At 40.6% G+C, this 20396-nt stretch overlaps 1 protein-coding gene across 3 annotated transcripts in view; it reads left to right on the top strand.

Annotated features, from left to right (window-relative positions):
• The window catches only part of epha8 (eph receptor A8), a 523624-nt gene that overhangs the window by 95141 nt on the left and 408087 nt on the right, over nt 1-20396 (top strand). For all 3 annotated transcript variants that reach the window (XM_043675514.1, XM_043675512.1, XM_043675513.1), the window contains exon 3: nt 16243-16906. In XM_043675514.1, the coding sequence (XP_043531449.1) occupies nt 16243-16906 (664 nt within the window). The remainder of the gene's footprint in view (nt 1-16242; nt 16907-20396) is intronic.

Below are 20396 nucleotides of genomic sequence, written 5' to 3' on the forward strand. Positions count from 1 at the left end.
TCCGCCCCCACCCCCTCTCCGGCCTATCACCCTCACCTTAACCTCCCTCCACCTCTTGCAATTCCAACGCCCCTCCCCCAAGTCCCTCCTCCCTACCTTTTATCTTAGCCTGCTGGACACACTTTCCTCATTCCTGAAGAAGGGCTTATGCCCGAAATGTCGATTCTCCTGTTCCTTGGATGCTGCCTGACCTGTTGCGCTTTTCTAGCAACACATTTTTAGCTCGTTTCCTACTATAGTCCAAAGATGTGCTTCTAGGTGGATTTGCCATGCTAAATTGCCCTTAATTTCCAGTGATGTGTGGGTTAGGTCACTTAGCCATGGGAAATGCAGAATTGCAGCAATAGGTTGGGGGGAGGTAATGCTCTTTGGCGGGTTGGGTGTGGACTTGTTGGGTCAAATATCCTGTTTCCATGCTGTAGGGATTCTATGATTAAATTGCATCCTTTCACCATGAGTAGTGCGAGAGCACCTCAGAGATCATTTCCCAACTCCTTGTCCTGCTCTGGAGAGTATGTTCAGCCTCAGATTAATTCTGCTTTCTAAATTATGACAAATTTAAGGATACAATCGTGAATAATTATACAACAATAAGAAATAAATAAGTTCATTTGAAAAGATGATTTAATTATGCCAGTACATTATCTTCCAGTTCTCTCCTGTGAATTAATCTTGCTTTATCTGAAGATTGATTTGGAGATGCTGGTGTTGGACTGGGGTGTACAAAGTTAAAAATCACACAACACCAGGTTATAGTCCAACAGGTTTAATTGGAAACACACTAGCTTTCGGAGCAGCGCTCCTTCATCTGGTGGTCTGTGTGGAGTTTGCACATTCTCCCCGTGTCTGCGTGAGTTTCCTCTGGGTGCTCCGGTTTCCTCCCACAGTCCCAAAATGTCCATGTTAGGTGAATTGGCCACGCTAAATTACCCGCAGTGTTAGGTGAAGGGGTAAAGGTAGAATGGGTCTGGGTGGGTTGCTTTTCGGAGGGTCAGTGTGGACTTGTTGGGCTGAAGGGCCTGTTTCCACACTGTAAGTAATCTAATCTAAACCTGTTGGACTATAACCTGGTGTTGTGTGATTTTTAACTTTATCGTGATTTCCTAATGAAAAATATTCATTTTGTTTAGAAAAGTATCTGTTGATGAATGTTTTATTACAAAATCGGGATCAATAAATTAAAAAGAAAAGAAAAGAAATGTGCTGACATAACAAAGGTTCACATATATTTGCAACGGGCATCCTGAGATGTATTACAATAATAACAGCTACCTGATAAAGGAGCAGCACTCTGAAAACTAATGTTTCCAAATAAACCTATTGGACTATAACCTGGTATTGTGTGATTTTCAACTTTGTCCATCCTAGTCCAACACCAGCCTCTCCACATCATGAGCATGCATACATACAGTGCTGGGTTTTTACACTGTATTTTCAAATCATGTGTCAGGCTCTCACCCAACTTTCAAACTGCGCACCCCATTCATGAAAAACAGTATCTAAGACATTTGTTTATTTCATGCATGGTTCATTGTTGAGGCGCAGAGCATGAATCCCAAAGGAAAGTGGGAGAAGTACGGGGTGTGGAAAACCCACCTTGGCTATCAAAGATAACAATCCAGCTAACATTTTTAAAGACCCCTAAATCTCACCACTGAGTGACTTCATACCCCCAAGCAGGGGCATTACAGGGGCGTATATCAATAACTGAAGCCCAGAGCTTGGCAAGGATGGGTTTGTTGTGGTTGGGTCTGCGGACCCTAGCTAGGAAATACACTGGGGCCATGATTTCTGTTCCTGGCTATACATTGGGTTGAATACAATTCCATTTCTGCAGTTTTGAGTTGCTAGGTTTGTTTGAAGCCTATCCCATTTAGCACAATGAGAGCACAACATGATAGAGGGATCCTTGATGTGTCTCCCCAAGGACTGTTCTGTGGTCACTCTTATCGAGATTGTTATGGACAGATGCTTCTGCAGCCAGCAGATTGGTAAGGATGATGTTGAGCATGTTATTTCCCTCTTGATGGTTCCTTCACCACCTGCTGCAGACCCAGTCTATGGCAATGTCATTTCGGAGCAGAGCAGTTGCCCAGCCATTCCTGGTGATGGACATGGACGTTGTCCACATAGAGTATATTTTGTGTCCTTATCACATTGTACTTCCTCCATGTATGAATACTGATTCATTACTTGGAAGATTTCTTTGCCCATGTTTACCTTGATGGTATGAAATTTTATGGAATCCAGAGTCAATGTTGTGGACTCCCAGGGAACTCTTTCCTTCCAATACACCATTATGCCACAGGTGATCTCAATCTGGGAATAGTAAAGGGATCAAGCGTTACAGAGAGAAGGCAGGAACATGGGGTTGAGAAACATATCAGCCATGAGCGAATGGCAGAGTAGACACAATGGGCTGAATGGCCTAATTTTGTTCCTATATCTTATAGCTTTATATGTTCTGGCTTGAGGCAGGTTTTGGGGTTCGCAAAAGTAGAATGTTTTGTGTATAAGGTATGATTCAATGAGTATGACTATGCCTGGCTGTTAGTTGCCACATCTGTAAGATAGCTCTCTCAGTTTTGGCACGGATATTGTGAAGGAGGACTTTGTGGGGTTTGACAGCTGGTTTTGTTGTTGTCATTTCTGCTGCCTAGAGTCATAGAATTATACAGCATGGAAACAGACCCATTGGTCCAACTCGTCCATGCTGATCAGATATCCCAACCTAATCCAGTCCTATTTACATTTTGCCCACATCCCTCTAAATGCTTCTTATTCACATACCTGTCCAGATGCCTTTTAAATGTTGTAATTGTACCAGCCTGCACCACTCCATCTGGCCATACACCATGCATGTGAAAAAGTTGCCTCTTAGATGCCTTTTAAAATCTTTCCTCTCTCACCTTAAGCTTATGTCCTCTAGTTCTGGCCTCCTCCACTCCTGTGAAATCACCTTGTCTACTTACTCTGTCCCTGTCCTTCATGATTTTATAAACCTCTATAAGGTCACCCCTCAGCATCCGACACTTGAGGGAAAACAGCCACAGTCTATTTAGCCTCTCCCTACAGCTCAAGCCCTTAAACCCAGGCATCATCTTTGCAAATCTTTTCTGAACACTTTCAAGTTTCACAACATCCTTCCTATAATAGGGAGACCAAATTGAACGCAGTATTCCAATAGTGGCCTAACCAATGTCCTGTACAGCAACATGGCCACCCAACTCCTATAAACAATGCACTAACCAACAAAGGCAAGCATACCAATCGCCTTTTTCACTTTCCTGTCTACCTGCAAGGAATTATAAACCTGCACTCCAAGGTCTCTTTGTTCAGCAACACTTCCCAGGACTTTACCATTAAATATGTAACTCCTACCTTGATTTGCCTTTTCAAAATGCAGCACCTCACATTTACTTAACTTAAACTCCGTCTGCCATTCCTTAGCCCATTGGCCAATCTGATCAAGACCCTATTGTACTCTGAGGTAACCTTCTTCACTGTCCAGTACATCTCCAACCTTACTGTCAACTACAAACTTACTAACCATACCTCCTACGTTCACATCCAAATAATTTATATAAATGACAAAAAACAGTGGACCCTGCATTGAACCTTGTGGCACTCCACTGGTCACAGGCCTCCAGCCTGAAATGCAACCCTCCACCACCACCCTCTGTCTTCTATCCTCAAGCCAGTTCGGTATCCAATGATTCTCCCTCTAATCTGTATGATTTAACCTTGCTAACCAGTCTACTGTGAGGCACCTTGTGAGGCACTTTACTGAAGTCCATATAGATAATGTTCACCTCTCTGCCCTCATCAATCCTCTTTGTTAATTCTTCAAAACACCCAAACAAGTTAATGAGCCATGAATTCCCATGCATAAAGCCATTTTGACTCTCCTTAATCAGTTCTTGCCTTTCCAAATACATGTATTTCCTGTCCTCAGGATCCCCTCCAACAACTTGCCCATGACCCATGTTAGGTTCATCACTCTGTAGTTCCCTGGCTTTTCCTTACCACCTTTCTTAAATAGTGACACCACATTAGCCAACCTCCAGTTTCTTGGCACCTCACCTGTGACTATCGATGATAGAAATATCTCAGCGAGGGGCCCAGCACTCACTTCCTTAGCTTCCCACAGAGTTCTAGAGTACACCTGAGCAGTTCCCAGGGATTTATTCATCTTTATGCGTTTGAATATGTTTAGCACCTCCTCCTCTATAGCATGGGCATTTATCAAGATGTCACTATTTATTTCCCCAATAACTTCCCTGAATGTATTCCCAGGAATATCCTCCCACAGTAGTGATGATGCCAGTTGGTCCATCCAGTTTAAATTATGAATCTTATTCCGCTGATAGTTTAGTCTTGTGAAGACTGTAGTGTTGCATGAATGCCACTGGACTAATAATAGAATTCAGGGTAATGTTCTGTGGATATCGGTTGAAATCTCACCATGGCAGATGGAGAAATTTCAATTCTAATCAAAAAAATCTGGAATGAAGAGCAAACCTACTGGCGACCATGTAACCATTGACCAATTGTTGTAAAGACCCAACTTGTTCATTCATGGTCCTTTGAGTACGGAAGCCTAGCCAGGTCTACAAGTGATTCCAGACTCACAGCAATGTGCTTTGAGTCTTTCAATTGCTGTCTGGATGTTTAGGGGTGTGCAATGCTGGTCTAGCCAGTTACATCCAATGAATGAACAAAACATATTAGAGATTTTTAAAATTCATACGTCACTTTTACTTTGTCTTTTTTCTCTCATAATTCCATCTTATTTAACCTCTTTTTAACTTTGTGCTGTACCCAGACTGTCTCAAATTAGTCTCTGTTTCTCTGTTTGTCCAACTGTTTACTGAGGTCCCAGATGTTATATTATCATCACAACACATCAAAGTATTGTTTAAAACTTGTAAATTTCAGGAATTGCTAGTGAATGAGGCATTCCAGAAAGATACTATTTCACAGTAGAGTGAAGAGACTCAACTTCCAATTGAGCTTATGTCAATTTTTAAAGATGCACTTCTCAGCTATGCCAGAAGGGGGTGACATTGAAGGAGGTAGGGATAATTTTGCAAACCAAGAGGCAAAAGACAAAAATCCTGAAAGTAAGGACCTTATGGGAATGAATTGCATTTATCGAGCATCCAACATGCTTTTCAACTAATTGAAATTTTTAAAATGTAGTCATTCTTCTAAAGTAGCAATTCATGCACAGAAAGTGCATGTACTGTAATAATGACTGGATGGTATTGCTACTTGAAGGGTAAATAACATCAATGTAAAAGATATAGTTGAAGCAATAGCAACAGCCTTCAACTAGAAATGCTGAGTGAATGATCTATTTCAGCCTCCTCCAGTGATCCCAAGTGTTGCCAGTCTTCAGCCAATTTGAGTCACTCCACGGGATGTCAAGAAATAGTTGGAAGCACTGGATACTGGAAAGGCTATGGGCCCTGACAACATTTTTTAATATCTCTGAAGATTTGTGCTCCAGAATCAGATACATCCTCATCAAGCTGTGTCAATTAGGCTACGACACTACTGGAAAATGTGGCGAATTGCCCAGGTATGTCCTGTACACACAAAAAAGGACAAATCCAAACCAGCCAATGCTCCATCAGTCCATGGTCAGCCATCAGGAAAGCAATGGAAGAGTCAGCAACAGCGCAATGACATGGCACTTGCTCAGCAGTAACCTGCTCACAGATGCCCAGTTCAGATTTTACTACAGCCACTCAGCTCCTGACCTCATTAATAGCCTTGGTCTAAACATGAACAAAACAGCTAAACTCCAGAGGTGAGGTGGGACTGACAGCCTTTTACATCAAGTCCCTAGTTGAAAGAGCGTGGCATTGAGGATCCCTAGTGAAACCGAATCTTAGAGAATCAGGGAAAGGTTCTCCATTGGTTGGAGTCATATTGGGCACACAGGATGGTGATGGTGGTTATTGGAGGTCAGTCATCTCAGCAGCAGATCCTCAGGATAGATGTTTTCTGATCAATCTGTTCAGAGAAGTTACTATAAACACCTGGAGCAGATGGGACTTGAACCGACACCTCTTGGCTCAGAGGTAAGACATTACCATTGCATAACAGCCCACAGTTCCTCAGTGTAGTCTCCAAGGCCCAACCATCTTCAGTAAGTTCATCAATGACTTTCTGTCCATTCGTTATGAGATTAAAAGTGCACACTCTTTCCCAGTTTATTATTTTCTGTAAGGGGAGAGCTGGGCATGAATGAGCTCAACCAACCAGTTTTAGTATTTGTTGTAAAAATCCAGGAGCACATCAATCAACAGGAATGCCAATTGGAGGATGTGAGGGTGGTAGGCCATACAGTGATCTGAGGGTTTGGGCATGGAAGTCGCTCCTCTGTGAAAAAGATTCCCAAATTCCTCAAGGGCCAAGTACTTCCCTAACATGAAGCTGAAAGCCTGGGAACCATGTTGACCATGACCAGCAACTTGCATTTAACACAGCAGGCGAAGGTTTTAACACAGTTTCTCCCTCCAGCAACGAGGCTCCCAGCTCCCTTGGAAATGAAAACAAAACAAGGATCGTGTTGTAAATACCCCGAGACTTTTCCTGAGTCCAGGTACACAAGTGTTTTAGTCAAATACAAAGAACGCTGAAGGGCCTCCCCTCTCTTCACGAAAGTATGAAGCCAGATAGCTAATACTTGATGCTGGTTCACAAGGCTTTGTGGGTGGAAAGCTACGTGAATACCCCAACATCGAAAAGCAGAGCTTTCCCAGCAACAAGTTCACTGTAATCACACTGCAAGACCATATGTAGTGTCAGGCTCAGTGAGTAACATAAAATGTTCACAAAATAGTTCAGAAAAAGACATTTTCATATATTCAAAGTACTTTTTTTTTACCTCTTATTAAAATGAAAACAAACAAATCTATGGATGCTATAAATCTAACACCAAATCAAAGTGCTAGAAAAAATCAGCAGGTATGGCAGTATCTATGGAGAGAGAGAGAGAGCGAGAAATTGAAGTAAAGTTAACATTTCGCCTCGAGTTTGTCAGTAACTCTGACCAGGAGCCACTAGACTCCAAACATTAACTCTGGGTTCATCAATCATGGATGCTGCCAGACCCACTGAGTTCCTCCAGTGCTTTCTGTTTTTGTTATTAAAGGTTGTACTCATATGCTGACCTTTTTTATCTCTGAGGTAATTGAGGTAATGCTCAGCAACACAAGACTCTTTACCCTGTTCCTCCACACTCACAATAACTCCGATACACCCCAACCACTCTCAGGCCTTCGCTGTGGGATCTCATCAATAATGTCTGAGGCATTGAACTGGGGTCCTATCCAGTAAATGGTTGAGAAACACTGATTAGGTTGACTACTAAAAGTGGCAGAACATGGCAGATAATATTTGATGCAGAGAAATGATATATGTTGTTAGAAGGACTGAGAAGAGACAGACCTGTACAATTTTAAAGTGAGCGCAACAACAGTTCTGGGAGATTGGGTTTATCATGTACACAACTGAAAAAAATCACAGTTAGCACATCCAATTTTGAGAATAACTTATCAAACACTAATTTTATATGAGCCGTGTGCTTTCATTCATCGTTGTGCAGCAATTGTATTGGTAATGTGGTCAATCTGTAAATCTGGCAAAATAAGATTGAATTGTTTCATTAGAAGATAATAGATGATTTTAAACTGAAGAGCCCTGTGCTGTCTTGGAGAGTTGGTCATATTGCCTGTGGGTGGCCTGTGGTCTACAGCTGTATGTATGACCACCCGCACACCAAGTTAGCCTCCCAGACAGTGTTTGGGACATAGAGAAATGCATCAGGTCAATGATGTCATTCCAATAGCCCAGTAAGCAACAGGGTTATATGCACATTTGGAAAGTGTTTACTGTGAGTTCACAGTAGTATTGAATTTTGTATTCAAGCCATAATTGAATTTATTTAAGGCTTTACTTCTTCAATAATCAGTCCCAGCATTGAGATACAATGAGGTGGAACGGTGGCTCAGTGCTTAGCACTGCTGCCTTATAGAACCAGGGACCTAGGTTCAATTCCAGCCTCAGGAAACTGTCTGTGTGGAGTTTGCACATTTTCCTCATGTCTGCATGGGTTTCCTCCCACATCAAAAGATGTACAGGTTAGGTGAATCAGCCATGCTAAATTGCTCATAGTGTTCAGGGAAGAATAGATTAGATGCATTAGTCAGGGGTAAATGTCTCATAATAAGGTAGGAGAATGAGTCTGGGTGGATTACCTTTTGAAGGGTTGGCATGGACTTGTTGGGCCAAATAGCCTGTTTCCACACTGTAGAGATGCTATAATTTTATTGTCTTGATGCGAGAAGATGCATTTTGGCAGAAAAAGAGCAGAATTGAGAGATACTACCATCTTTTTGAAATGTTCAGTAGCAGAAATGTGTTTCTCTACATGATCCAGAAGAAAACAGGAAAATAACTAACTTTAGCAAAGGGATCTGGTGCAGGTCAAATTCGAGTCCTGCTCTGAAATGAAAAGTAATGAATTGGTGATCTTGAAAGTGGAGATGGCTTGGATACATCAAGGTAGATTCCTATAAGAGGGAAAGGGAGACCAATCAATACTGGAACTCCCTAAATGATGGAATTAGAGAGTAGGATGGATCAGAAATCAAAGGACAGGTGTCAGCTTGATAATTGGTTCATATCAGGTTAAATTTAAAACATTTAAAGGAGAGATAGCAAAGGAAATAAGTGGGATGAAAACGTCAGCACAAGAATTTATTGACTGAATTTGGTTGACAGAAAGAAGAATCAAATGAGTATATTCATTTTAAAGGAGCAATAAAGAAAATTAGGTCAAATAATGAACAAAATGGAGCAAAACAAAGATACAAAGGCATGGGTGGGAGGAGAAAAGAGTGCAAAAGCCAGGAATTGGGTGAGAATGGGAATTTTGTGCAAAGGACAAAATAAGTGCCATTCTCTGCTCCACATTACTCTTTAACCCTTCCATCACCAAGGAAGTTGTGGCTTTGGTTCAGGATGTCACCCAGAAATTAGAGCCATTGAGATCTGCTCCAGTTAACTATTTTTGTTTGAGCTTGTGCATGTCTTTCTATCCCTTTCTTTAAAATTGTAACATTCCTATATTACCTCTGCTTTTATTGTTACCAAAAGACATCAATACCAACAAAAGGCAATTAAACTTTATTTCATCAACATTGCAAACTCCAATAGGATCAGTGCTGGAGGTTGTTATTGAATGTGATCCTATGGTTTCCGGTCATACTCTTTAGATCTTTCACTTCAATCATACGTGATCGAGAATAAACTCAACAGTGTTGAGGTAGTAGCATTTTATCCAGTGTTTTTGTCCTTGGTACAATTTAAAGTGTAGACATGAAGAAAAAAATACAGGTCAATGAGAAAAAAGATGTAATTGATATAAACAATTTTGATTAAGCTATGAAAGCACATGTTGTGTTTGTGGACTGTGGTGTGTGGTAGTTTTTAGACAGCTATGCCTCCATCTCAAATATCACTGGGTCTGGTCATTCAGCTGCAGTGGGAGCTACAGACCCTGCAACACATAAGGGATTGGGATAGGTTGAAAATGGTGTAGGTGCAACAGATTGTGACCAAAGGGGATAAAGAAGGAAGACCACAGGAATCATTCCTATCCAACAGTGAAAATGTACTTTTTACCTTGAGAGCAAGTATGGAGACTTGGAGTGACAGCGAGATTGTGGATCATGGCATGTTGTACCAGGAGGCTGTGTGGAGATGACATGACAGGAGATAATTAGGTAGTGGAGACTTTATATGGAGTTATGAACTAAATAAGATTTAAGATCTTAGAGTTGAGCTGAGGCCATTTGGAGCAGCTGTAAGTGACATATTATGTAAATACAGAGATTCAACAACCATTAAGGAAAGGCAGACTGATTTCATGGGAGATTTTCGCTTTTAAAAACTTTATAATAAGCAAACAAGCAGCTGAGAGCTTGAGAGTGAATTTGTTGGGTATATCAAATAATTTTCTTCAACAATATATCCTGGAACAGCTTTTTCAAATTAGTTTCCAATAAAATCATATTTTAAGACTCAGAAATTAGTACAATACCAGATACCAAATCAACATGAACTAAACAGCGATGAAGCAGCATTGCAGAATCATTAGAAAATCATTTAGGTTTGTGTATTATAAATTATAAAGATAATTAATACATTAAATAAATGAAAATATGTGTTTTAAAGTACCTAAATTAATATTATTATAAGGTGCTCACCAAGACAGTAACTTACATTAGCATGGGCTTGGCTTTTGGAAGGTATTCATTTCATTGCAAATGTAATCAGAAAATAACTGTAAATGCCAGAAATTAATGCAAAACAGTGACTCACATCGTAGATTTTAATGAGCTTCATATCAATGTGATATGAGAGTGACTGTCTGCAGAAAATTCTTGAATCTGTAACTGGCTAAAGTAGTGCTCGTGAATAGTTTGTGATGTTGAAAAAAAGTTTAATATGATGCAGAACTAGTTTATAACCTCAAGATGTAAGTGCTTTATTTGCCAAAAATGACAGTCATGGATAACGAGAGAGGCAAGACATAACATGGGACTACCGTAAATTTTTTTAAAAATCATTTTTTCTTGGAAAGCATTGATTCTGGTGAATGGGAAAGATACAGAGAATATAAAATTGTTTTCAAAAGAGACACTGAGAGCTACAACAAGGGAGTATGAAATGAAATTTGCAAGGGATATTAAAATCAACACTGTTTTAAACAATTATATTGAGAAAATTGGGGTTAGTCAGGAGCATTGTGAACTCCTGTGATGGTGTTAATTAAAACAAGGAAGTGGCCAACATGCTGAATAATTACTTTCTGTCAATATTTACAGCAGAGGAAGAGGTTAACATGTCAGACAACCCAAGGAAACGAATATTGAATCAGAAACTTGGCAAAATTGACAATTGCAAATACCAATTATGAAGAAAATTGTGCACGAAGAAGTGAAAAATCACCAGAAGCCACCCACGAGTTTGAAAGAATCAATGAAAACATTGTAGATGTCTGACTATCATTTTCTACATTTCTTACAATTTGGGAACTGTTGTTTTTCATTGGAAAATTTTGAATGCCATTCCATGTGTAAGAAAGGGATGGGTCCCTCATGGAATTGTAGGTCATGTAGCCTAACATCTGTTGTTGGGAAATTACTAGTCTTCCTTCTAAGATAAGGGTGACTGAATATGAATTTTTTTGAGGAGTGCCAGGTAGGTGAAGGGTTAGCATGCCAGCAAGATGAGAGGTTAGGGTGCTCGGTGAGTGAAGGGTTAAAATACCAGGGAGTGAGAGATTCGGGAGCCAGGTGGATGAAGAGGTTCCGGTGCTAGGTACGTTAGTAGAGTTGGGGTGAAAAATGAGTTATGGAATTATTTTTAAGATTCCCTACAGCATGGAAACAGGCTCTTCAGCCAATAAGTCCACACTGACCCTCCGAAGAGTAACCAACCCACACCCATTCCCCTACATTTACCCCTAACTAATGCACCTAACACTATGGGCAATTTAGCATGGCCAATTCACCTGACCTGCATATCTTTGGAGTGTGAGAGGAAACTCATGCAGACCAGGGGCAAACGTCCAAACTCCACACAGACAGTTGCCCGAGGCTGGAATTGAACCGGGTCCCTAGCACTGTAAGGCAGCAGTGCGAACCACTGAGCCACTGTGCCACCCATACCAAATATGTAAGAATGTGGGATGATGGGTAAATGGATTGGTGCCCAGTTGCATTGATTAAAGTAGTGGCTAGGGTATTTCTATGAATGGAATTTACATGGACTTCTATGAGACATTTGATGATGTCCCTCAAAGAAACTGTTACTCAAAGTTGAATGCATGGAACTGAAGGCAAGTTGTTGACTTGCTTTGAAATCTTGCTGAGCTACAGGAAACAGACCCTAAGGATAATGGGCAGGCCCTCAGATTAATGAGCTCCTAAAAGGACCTGCTAGGAGCTTAAGAATGTGTCATATTTATTAATGAGTTGATAACAATGTGGAAAGTCAAATATCCAAATTTGCTGATGATACAAAGACATATAAGAAATTGTATGTAAGAAATATAGATGGAAGTGTGACATTGCAAAGAAATCATTATAGATGGAGTGAATCAGCAACACAATTGATGCTACTATAGGTAATGTGAGGCTACTTTCGACATAAGGAAGATAGGATATGGTGCTTTCCAAATGTGGAGGTACTTCAAACTACACCACAGTATCTGTACAAAGTCCTCTAAATGCGTCTGGAGCAGTTCTGAATACAGGTACACTGCCATGGGCAGAAAGGGTAGATTGACCAGAATGTTACTGGACGGTGAGAGTTAAATTACTATGAAATTGCAAACTGAGTTTGCATTCTTTGGAATTTTACCAGGTTAGGGGTGATTTGATAAAAATTCTCAAGAGATTGAGGGGAGCAGGTAGGGTAGATATAGGGAAGGTATTTTTTTTTAGATTAGATTAGATTACTTACAGTGTGGAAACAGGCCCTTCGGCCCAACAAGTCCACACCGACCCGCCGAAGCGTAACCCACCCATACCCCTACATTTACCCCTTACCTAACACCACGGGCAATTTAGCATGGCCAATTCACCTGACCTGCACATCTTTGGGTTGTGGGAGGAAACCGGAGCACCCGGAGGAAACCCACGCAGACACGGGGAGAATGTGCAAACTCCACACAGTAAGTCGCCTGAGGCGGGAATTGAACCCGGGTCTCTGGCGCTATGAGGCAGCAGTGTTAACCACTGTGCCACCGTGCCGCCCACTATTTAAATAAAAGCAAAATACTGTGAATGCTGAAGATGAAATCAGCCAGTATTGGAGAAACTCAGCAGGAGTGGCAGCATCCGTGGAGAAAGAAACAGTTAATGTTTTGAGTCCAATATGCCTTTGGAACTGAAAGGGTCTGGAAGTGTAATGATTTTAATGCACTTGAAAAGGTAAGCAGGGAAAGGCGAGTTGAGGAGTCACGGTAGAGGCAACAGACTCTAAAACTTTCAGTCAAATCTTTCAGGAGTGAACTTGGAGAAGAAAATGACATTTGCAAATATCATTGCAGATGATGCCAAATCAATTGATAAATTTCAACCTGACATTGATTAATTTTTGTTGTCCAAAAGTAAGGATCAATGTGGGTAAGGTATATGGAGTTGGGTTACAGATCAGCAATAATGAATGGTGGAACAGACTGAATCAATTATTCAGTTTGCTGAAGTACTTAGTCAATAATGTGCAGGAGTAGTTATAAAAGAAGATGATCTTTCCAAACCTACAAAAAGCAAAGATATCACTGGGATATTGGGACAAATGTCTTCAGAAGTGTAGTAGAAAGACTGGTAATACTTAAAGTCGATGAGTCACCCAGTGCAGATGGGATTCATCCTAGGTTGCTAAGAAATATGAGGGTGAAAAATGTAGAGGTGTTGAACAATCTTCCTAAGACACTGACATGGGGCCAGAGGATTGCAAATGTCATAACTTTGTTTAAAAATAAGGGCGATAAAACCACTAATTACTGCCAGATGTTTGGCATGGGGGTGGATAGTTGATAGCGAGTAGGCCATTCAGCCTGTCAAGCCAGCCCCCACCATTCAGTACAATATACCTAATTGAACATTTTACCCACCCCATCCCCATAAAACTGCCCATCATTGGTAATCAAGAATCTGTCAATCTCTACATTAAATATACTGAGCTTCCACAGCATTCTCTGGTCGAGAATTTCACAGATTTACATCCCTCTGAGTACAAACATTTCTCTTCATTTCAGACCGAAGTGGCATCTGTCTTACTTCTAAACTGTTACACCTATTTCAAAACTCCCCAACCAATGGAAACATCTTACATGCATCGACCCTGTCTATGTCTATGTCAATGAGATCGCCTTTCATTCTTTGAAATCCTAGATAATACAAGTCCAGTTTCTCCAGTCTTCACAGGACAGTTCTGACATCCAAGGCACAAGTCTGATGAACCTTCATTGCACTCTCTCTCAGCAATGATATCTTTCCGGAGAAAAGGAGACCAAAACTGCACACAGTACAGAGTGTGAACTAGGCAAGCTCCTATACAATAGAACCAAGACTTTGCATGCAACTGTACTCAAACCTTCTTTGAAAAAAGGCTAATATTCTATCAGCCTTCATGGATAGCTTGCTGCACCTGCATATTAGCTTCAGTGACTTATCAACAAATATACCAGGGTTTCTTTGAGAAGTACAATTCTTCGAGACACTTACAAACAGATGTGGATTAATATAGCAGAGCCAGCATGGATTTGTTAAGGACAAATAGAACATAGAACATAGAACAGTACAGGCCCTTCGGCCCACGATGTTGTGTCGAGCATTTATCTTAATCTAAGATCAACCTAACCTACACACCCCTCAATTTACTGCCATCCATGTGCTTGTCCAGCAGTCACTTAAATGTCCCTAATGTCTCTGACTCCACTACCACTGCTGCCAGTACATTCCATGCACCCACCACTCTCTGCATAAAGAACCTACCTCTGACATCTCCCCTATACTTTCCACCAATCACCTTAAAATTATCACCCCTTGTGACAGCCATTTCTGCCTTGGGGAAAAGTCTCTGGCCATCTACTCTATCTATGCTTCTCATTACCTTGTACATCTCTATCAAGTCACCTCTATTCCTTCTTCTCTCCAGTATGAAAAGCCAGAGCTCACTCAACCTCTCTTCATAAGACAAGCCCTCCAATCCAGGCAGCAGTATCCTGGTAAATCTCCTCTGCACCCTCTCTAAAGCATCTACATCCTTCCTCTAATGAGATGACTAGAACTGGACACAATATTCCAAGTGTGGACTAAACCAGGGTTTTATAGAGCTGCAGCAAAACCTTGCAGCTCTTAAACTCGGTCCCCCATTGATGAAAACCAAAACACCATAAACCTTCTTCACAACCCTATCAACTTGGGGGGCAATTTTGAGGGATCTATGTGCATGGACCCCAAGATCCTGCTATTTCTCCACACTGCCAAGAATCCTGTCTTTAACCAGAGGCGCAGCAATCTCATTTCTCACTTCCCATAGTAACCTTGGATACATCTGGACCGGCACTGGGGACCTATCTATCTTGATGCTTCCCAGAATTTCCAGCACATCCACTTCCTTAATCTGTTCAAGCCCATTAACCTAGTCCTTGGTATTCTCATTATGTTTAAATAACTTGATTGAGTTTCTTTATAAGATAAGAGGGTGTCAAAGAGGTCCGTACAGTTGATGCGTATGTAGTTTTTCAAAAAGAGTTTGATAAATGCCACATATTCAACTTCTTTTAGCAAAATTGAAACCCAAAATTAAATGGATAGTGATAGCATTGTTATAAACTTAGCCCATTAGAAAATAGAGGTGTGGTGAATGGCTATATTATAGACTGGAAGGAGATATCCTCTAATATTTTGCAAGTTTCAGTACGTAGCCACTGCTGTTTTATCGTTCACATCAATATCTTCGACTTGGCAATTTTGGACAAAATTTTAAAATCTGTCGATGAGGTAAAACTTGAAAGTGTAGTAAACAGTGAGAACAGTCACTTCAGGGAGGTTTGGATGACCTGAGGAAACCAGCAGTCATAGAGCTGATGAAATTCTGTGTGGTGTAGGGCAAGAGGTGAAATGACGACAAAGTTTTGTAAAATGATTTATTATAATTTGAAAGATGCTGCTATTAAAGAATGCTGGAGGCAGATTCACTGGTAATTTTCAAAGGGAATTGAATATATACTTGACTGAGGGATAATTGTAGAGCTATGGGGCAAGGCCAATGAATTGGGAGTAATATAATAATTAACCCTTTCAAACAGCCAACATGCAGAAGGTTTGGTGAGTTGTTGCCTTTTTTATGGTACCTTGTATGATGTTCCACAGCTCTGATAGACACAGATCACAAACATTACCTGAGGAGAATATTGTATATTTGGGAATGTGCATGTTTGGATATGTGCATGTGTTCCAATGTAGTACACATCACATCACTCTGTGACTCTCCTTAAATATCAGGAGCCTGCCTCAGTCTTCTCCTTCAGAAAATATTTCTACAAAAGCAAAAAAATCTCATACCAAGGCTGAGTTATGAACAATATTCTTTTTGTGAAGGACTGATTTTATATGTGTTCTTACATCCTATGATTTTCCTTTACAGTGGGATGCTATCAGTGAAATGGATGAGTACTTCACTCCAATCCACACCTATCAAGTCTGCAATGTCATGTCTCCAAATCAGAACAACTGGTTAAGGACTAATTGGCTCCAGCGGAATGGGGCACGTCGAATATACATTGAAATAAAGTTCACTTTGCGAGACTGCAACAGTATGCCAGGGGTTGTGGGGACCTGCAAGGAGACCTTCAACCTGTATTACTTTGAATCAGACAGGGACATTGGCAGCAATATCTGGGAGAACCAGTTTGTGAAGATTGACACAGTGGCCGCTGATGAAAGCTTCACCAATGTCGACTTGGGAGTCCGAAGACTGAAATTAAACACTGAAGTTCGTGGAGTGGGTCCGCTCAACAAGAAAGGTGTCTACCTGGCTTTCCAGGATATAGGAGCTTGCATTGCGATTGTGTCAGTGAGGGTTTACTACAAGAAATGCCCGGCCATGATACAGAATCTGGCTGTCTTTCCCGATGCAGTGACTGGTGCTGACTCGTCCTCTCTGGTAGAGGTACAAGGTCAGTGTGTGGACCACAGCGAGGAGAGAGATACACCGAAGATGTATTGCAGTGCAGAGGGGGAATGGCTTGTTCCCATTGGGAAATGTGTCTGTAGTGCTGGCTATGAGGAGCAGAGAGATAGCTGCCGAGGTAAGACTCCTTCCAAATATTTCTATAACTGCTTGTCAAAGAAGTTTAAGGAACAAATAACTTTTGTCTTATGGTTTCCAAGGCTTTCCACCCATGTGGTTCATCTTAACTCGTGCCTATGTTTGCTTTAGACTAATTAAAGGAGACTGATCACAGTGATTAATGAACAATTTCTCTATTGATTGTATCATGCAACTCTCAGAACACTGGAAAGTGATTTTAATGGATGTCGATTTGTTCTCATCTGCTAATCACTATTTACATGTCAGTCACTGAACTCCAAATAGCTCTTTTTAAAGATTAACATCCGATATATAAAGTAAGCTCTACATTGAATACAAGCAGTTGAGAATGGGGCGCGGGAAAAGCACAACAGATCAGACAGCATCCGAGGAGCAGGAGAATCGATGTTTTGGGCAGGGGCCCTTCATCAGGAGCTCATTGAAGGCTCTTGTGGCACAGTGATAGTGACTCTACCTCTGGGCAAGGATACCTCCATTCAGGTTCCAACCTGCTTCAAAGGTGTGCCATGTCATCTCTGAACAGGTTGATAAGAAAATATCTATCGCCATTGCTGAACAAATCCACAGAAAATATACAACCCAAAGAGAAGAACAGTCTGTTGTTCATATTTTATATTATGGTGTTGCCACTGATTTTAAATGTATTCACATACAAATACAAACATAAGAACACAATCAAAGAAAAGCATACACAAAAATACAGACTTACAAACACACGTGTATAAAGACATGCACACATACAAACATACACAAACACATGTACAAGCTCTCACCTTGTATACACACAGACTTGAATAGATTAGACATGCCACATGAATAGAAAATGTGGACGTACATGTGCATGTTACAAACATGTACATACAAAAATACACGTATACAATAAACTCAGCCTTCTAAAACTAAAGTGTGGTGAACAACTGAGAAACAAGCTGAGGATAGAAGCCAAACTTACATCAAGGTGTAAGTTTCTAATAGATTTCAAAACTTTAGGATCACATTCCATCATTTGGTTTGTTTTTGAAAATGATAGCCAACACTCAATGTTGAGAAGTGATTTTAATGAGAGTGCAGTGGGATGGTAAGCTCAAATTCAGTGAGCTGCAGGAAAGAGGTAAAGACACAATTTGTTGCATTAGATTTCAATGTTCCTGCAGGGATTGTGAATGATGAAGTGGGAAGAACGTTTTCTTAGGAAGGCCAGTCATGATACACCCCAGGAAATGTTTCTTTTTCATATCGAGTTGGTTTATTTCCCACATTCCACATTTGCCGCCAATAATAATGCAGATGGAATGAAGTCATCTGTTGTATTGACCATGAAAGGACTGTACTTCCAACGTGGTCAAGGTCAAGAACCTCAGATGCTATTTTTCATGGGACTGAATTAATTTTCTTCAAATCCACTGCTTTCCTGAAATGTGGACTTTAGCTCAGTAATTAAAAAGTGCTGAAAAATGTGTTGCTGGAAAAGCGCAGAATGTCAGGCAGCATCCAAGGAGCAGGAAAATCGACATTTCGGGCATAAGCCCTTCTTCAGGAATTATAAAGTGCAACAAACAAATTCACCACCTCTTCTTGATCTTGTGCTGCTTAATGTTACCATGGAAACAGAGACACTTCAGCCCAGATTTACAAGGCTGATGATCAGATAATGACCATGATTTTCACCAAAAGTTCTGCACAGAGCTTTTCAGCATTAAGTAGAGTTTATTTTTGAAAAATGAATTTGCATTTACATATGGCTTTTTACATAGGCAAATGCCTCTAGACCTTCATAGGAGTGTAGTATATTGGCACCAAGCCACTAGAGAAAGTAGAATAGGTGACTCAAAGCTTGGCCAATAATGGGTTTTTATTCTGTCTCTCTCGTGAGTTCTGCCTTGGAACACGTACCGATGTTATATCAACATCCGTGTGTGTGGCTGAAGTTTAAATCAATACTTTAAAATGTCTGCACTCTCGTGCTTACAGCAGCTTGCCTCAGTTTAATTGCTTTTTCTAAGTGACCATGCCCAAGTTATCTAACTGTCTACTGTAAGCAGGCAACAGACAAGCATAATCAAAGTCCAAGTACACCACAGCATTAAAAGAGTATAGGGAGGTGGAGCAGCAACTTGATATCTGCATCATCTTAAACTAAAAATGCTGCTAAATACATTGACCTGTTTTAAGTGATGACAACAAATATCGACTGAGCTGATGAGATGCTCAAAGACTTATTTTTCTGGTGACTATTGTGCCTGCAAGTCTGTACTGTCCGGTAATGTTCAAATGTATCATCTTCGTAATTATTTATTGGCAGAATTATAAATTGATTAGTGGGATGATCAGCCTTCCAATCTATAATGCATGTCTTCTGTTCGATCAGTTGGATTTTAACCCAGTTGATAAATTTTGCACATGCATTTACTTACTCCACGTTGTAAATATGGGGGATGTGATTGGACTAGTAATCCAGAGTTTCAGGTTAATGTTCTGGGGACAGGGAATTGAATCCCACCATAGCATCTCATAAAGTTTAAATTCAATAAAATTCTGGAAATAAGTAGCAGGCTAATGGTGACCATGTAACTGCTGGCAATTGTCATTAGAGTCATAGATGTCCACAGCATGGAAACAGGCCTTTTGGCCCAACTTGATCATGCTGTCCGATTTTTACAATTGAACTATTTCCACAATTAGTCCCATTTGTTTATGTTTGGTCCATATCCCTTCATACCTATTTCATCCATGTCTAAATGTTCCTTACATGATGCAATTGTACTCATTTCCACCACTATCTCTGGTAGCTCGTTCTAGACATGCACTTTGTGTGAAAAAATTGCCCCTCTGGATCCTTTTGTATTTCTTCCACTCTGACTTTAAAACTATACCCCTAGTTTTAGACTCCCCTACCATGGGGAAAAGCTGTTGCCTATCTACCTAATTTATACCTCTCATAATTTTATACGGTCTCCCTTCAGTCTCCTACGCTCCAGGGTAAAAAGTCCCAGCCGACCCAACCTCTCCTTATAACTCAAACCCTCCAGTCCAGGGAGCATCCTAGTAAATCTTCTCTGCACCCTTTCTCAATTAATAGTAACTTTTCTATAGTAGGGCAACCAGAACAGCATACTGTATTCCAAATGTGGCATTGTCAACATCTTGAACAGCTGTAATAAGTCATCTCAACTCTTGCATTCAATTAAAATCCTTCCGGTTCACTAATCTTCTGTACAGAAGGAAATCTGCCATCCTTACTTGATCTGACCTACCTGAAACTTCAGACTTCACAGAAATTTTGTTGACTCTTAGCCATCTTCCAGGTAATTAGGGATGGTTAATTAAAAGCTGATTGAGCCAGCAATGCCCTTACTACATGAACAAATGAAAATAAATGCTCAACTATCTGTGGCTGCAGTTGTATTGACTCCTGAGCAGATGGACTCTGTCTAACTGTGCTTTAAATTGCCAAACTTTAATTGATT

The sequence above is a fragment of the Chiloscyllium plagiosum genome, chromosome 34 (assembly GCF_004010195.1).
Source record: "Chiloscyllium plagiosum isolate BGI_BamShark_2017 chromosome 34, ASM401019v2, whole genome shotgun sequence".
NCBI classification, from domain to species: Eukaryota; Metazoa; Chordata; class Chondrichthyes; order Orectolobiformes; family Hemiscylliidae; genus Chiloscyllium; species Chiloscyllium plagiosum.